We start from the raw sequence: 3,927 nt of genomic DNA, 5'->3' as shown, positions 1-3,927 counted from the left end.
CTAATCTTCTTCCAGGCTCTTAATGATGTAGTTGATAATAGGATTGTTGGTATTAATTTGGAACAATAATGCCAGCTGCTTGCTTGGTGGCTATTGGTAGAGGGGTGACCTTGCAGGTCAGCTAAGCAGAACTGGAAGTGCTTTGATCTGATCTATACAGAGCTAGATCTGTCCACCCGAACAAGAGGAGTGAGTGGATTCTCTCTCCATGGGATGCTGATTCTTCTCCAAGGAGCACCGAGGACAGCATGGCAGTGGCTTTTGATGCAGTCCTAGCTCGGATCAAGGATGTTTGTAAAAGAAATGGTTTGCTTATTCTCTCGGTGTTGTCGGTCACCATCGGCTGTCTCCTTGGATTCTTCCTGAGGACAAGGCGGCTTTCCCAACAGGTGAGTGTGGCACAGCAGTGTATCTCTACAGAGAAAAAACCACACTTATGTAACTAAAGACATAGCAACTGTGGAACTTCGGGGTGGACTTTTGAAGATAAAAAGCCTCTCTCTCTCTATTCGTTAAATTTGTATCATTCCATCTGTTTGTTAATCTACAGTGTTCTTCTCAAACAATACATTTGCAATGGTTCTGATCATTAAGACACCTAGTAAGGCTAGCATAAGCATATTATGATGTTGCAAGTATGGGTAATAATAGTGGGTGTTTAAGCTAGGTGACATGTAGTGTCTAGTTAAGAACTGTTAAGAACTGGTAGTGCAATATATTAATTGGATTTCATATTACTTTGGAACATGTACATCTAAAGAAAACACAGGGAATATTTTTCCTCGTCAGATGTACAGATGTTTATATGACACCAGTGGTATTTTGTATGAATAAATTTGAGCTTTCCCATCATTAGCAGACCGTGTTATTAGAGTCACCCGGGGATTTCTCCCCAGCACACTGCAACTAAGCTCTTTTGCAGGTACACATTTCTTCGTGCTGTATTAGCCAGACAGAGTAGACAGGGCAGTGTGCATTGCTGAATGCATTGGTTGAGCATGCAAGAGATGATTGAAATCTCAATTAAAAACCATGGCATTTAGTAAATGCAACTAAACTAAACCAATTCTATGTTCTACTGCTAGCTGCTGTGTCAGCATCTTTTGTGTCTGAGACGTAGCTTCATGCACACCGAGGAAAATACACAAAATGCAGAATGAAGAGATTATTCAGAACAACCTGTTAATGGTTGTTCCCATGAGGTGGCACATTTCATTTTCATCTTCCTTTGTAAAGGAACGCACAATGTATTGTGTTTGTTGAATTACAACACAATATGTAATCTAATTAGATTTAAAATGATCTTTTAAAGCCTACTATCTTTGCCACCTTATACACCAAAGCTGCGGATTTTACCAGTGTTATCTGATTCACAGCTCTAGAAGAACTCTTGAAGACAAATAGTCTTTATCTCAAAACAATAAGCATCTCCCCGTGTATTTCTAGGAAATCAGTTATTTCCAGTTTCCTGGTGAGTTGCTGATGAGGATGCTGAAAATGTTGATTCTCCCACTGGTTGTTTCAAGGTAAGTGAGGACAATGATTGTTCCAATATTGAAGTTTCCTGAATGAGACGTGTCATCACTGCTATCTTAGTTGTACCTGAATGAATGTCAAAGTGCCATTACTGACTGCTGTACATTCATATTCACAGTGGAGCTATGAATATGTTTTTTAATTGATAGGCTCATTCCCACAATACCTCATATAGGTATTTGCTTCCTTCCTTGTAATGGGAGGGCCTTTTCCTTCAAGCTTAACTAGAAGTTAAATATATGGAATAAATAACCCACCTTATCAAAAAACCTATATTAAATCTGAACAATTGAAATAATACACTATACAAAAAAGATGAAAAAACACAATTTATAGTCTTCTGAAGTATTTTGAGAGATGTTGTAGCATGATTAATATTGCAAAAAACAAAACCAGGTCTCCAGAGAACTAACAATATATATGTCTGGCTTCAACTGGCTTATATTGCTAGTGGTTTCTTAGTGTATTAAAGGCAGAACCTTTAATGGTGCCACTTTATTGGTAGCAGAATCGATGATCTAGATCTTGGCACTGATAGTCTCTGCAGGTGATAGGAAACATCTTAAGTGAACCTATTCTAAGGATAGTGTTTTTTCTCATCTAAATTTGACATGGAAAGTTCAGGTTAGGTATAGGGAAGAAGCTCTTCCCTGTGAGGGTGCTGAGGCGCTGGCACAGGGTGCCCAGAGAAGCTGTGGCTGCCCCATCCCTGGCAGTGTTCAAGGCCAGGTTGGACACAGGGGCTTGGAGCAACCTGCTCTAGTGGAAGGTTTCCCTGCCCATGGTAGGGGGGTTGGAACTGGATGATCTTAAGGTCCTTTCCAACCCAAACCATTCCGTGATTCTATGATTCTTTCAACTGACTACAGTCACAAACAAAACACCAGTTGGATGGCCAAAAGCTCTCTCATGTACCCAATGCTGAGAGAAGACAGAAGGGGAGACAGAGAGTAATAAAGCTAACTTTATTTTACCCAATCTGTTAATACATTCTTGCAATATTTGGTGCCTTTCCTTGAAGCCTCAGCTTCTGGGACCTAATGTATACCCCAAGACCTTATCTTCACTTTAAGAAAAAAAACATTTCTAGACTGGATTGCTGAGAGTTGCTAAAAATTCACACAACTCAGCACTAATTTTATTTTTAAATCATCTACCTTTACATCTACCTGCTCATGGCTTTTTACAGAATGAAGCTGAGTCATGGTGCTTTGTGCCTGAAACTAACTGTATGGCCATAGACTCGCACTTAGTTCTGCCCCGTGCAGCTAGAGAACATCAAGACAAAACACGTTAGGAGATTGTTTGAGGGGTGGAAGGAAAGTTTTCCAAAGAAAACAAGAATCTCACGTCAGGAGGTGACTTAATAAGGAGGTCAGAAAAGGGCTGGAGGAGAGTCACATGTCCCTCCCTAAAATGTATAGTTCTTGAGATCCCCTTGTGTTGAGATGTCAGGAGAAGCAACAGCACAGTAGGAGAGCTGTTTTGACACAGCCTGTGATAGCTCTAGGTGTGTCAGGAGGGAATCTCTGAGCTACACTGTTAGAAGTGATGGGTACCATCCTCTGAGGAAGAAGAAGAAGAAAGTTTACAGATTCAAAGGGATTAACTCTCCTTGTAATACAGTATCAGTCTATCTCCCTGTACAACAAATATCCATCACTTGCTATTGCATTATGAAATTTCAGGGGGTTGCAAGTGAAAAATGCTCCAGATGCAATTATATTCTTGTACAGTTCTTTGTTTTTCCCAACAAGCACAGTATTTCCCACACATACATACATTTCACAAACTCAGTAAACTGATGCTCAGTATTGATACCAATCTGCATGCACATATAACTGAAATTTCTTCGTGGATTTGGAATATTCTCAGCTTGTCCTGCAGGAGCAATGGCATGTAAATTACCTTTTAAAATGCTCTCTATTACTGTTTACAAAAACCAGGAGTACAGCACCATAAGAAGAGCTCTAAATCTTACTCTCGTAGTTGATGTTAATGCATGTTTTCCCTTGAACTAACAAGAAAATACTCCTAAAGAAAAAGAAAGGTGAGAAAGGAAGGTTAAAAGAGGCACTTGGTGCAAAATACCCTGTCTCCACATCCAGAATTTATCTTGAAGTGTTGTAGCAGAAGTAAAAGGTGGCAAGTGTATGGCTTGGAAGACTATAGACTAGAAAATCTCACCCTTACAGGTCACTAGCACAAATCCAGCCTTAAACAGAAATGGCTTAAAGTTTGTACTATCCCTCTTCTGACCTGATAGTTCAAGAGTTAAAACCATGAACTTTTCAGATTTTATCCATTGGGAATGAAAAACTGGTACTATATAGTGTGTACTATATATACTATATATACATACTATACATGATAATATATATAATGTATATA

At 39.3% G+C, this 3,927-nt stretch overlaps 1 protein-coding gene across 1 annotated transcript in view; it reads left to right on the top strand.

The window, feature by feature from the left end:
• Positions 1 to 248: 248 nt before the first annotated feature.
• Positions 249 to 3,927, top strand: part of LOC104409693 (excitatory amino acid transporter 5-like) — a 52,256-nt gene continuing 48,577 nt past the window's right edge. The window contains exons 1-2 of the mRNA XM_010019636.1: positions 249 to 389; positions 1,447 to 1,526. Coding sequence (XP_010017938.1) covers positions 249 to 389; positions 1,447 to 1,526 — 221 coding nt within the window. The remainder of the gene's footprint in view (positions 390 to 1,446; positions 1,527 to 3,927) is intronic.

This window comes from Nestor notabilis, unplaced genomic scaffold (assembly GCF_000696875.1).
Source record: "Nestor notabilis isolate BGI_N333 unplaced genomic scaffold, ASM69687v1 scaffold19408, whole genome shotgun sequence".
Lineage (NCBI taxonomy): Eukaryota > Metazoa > Chordata > Aves > Psittaciformes > Psittacidae > Nestor > Nestor notabilis.
This window is presented reverse-complemented; position numbering and strand designations above follow the sequence as displayed.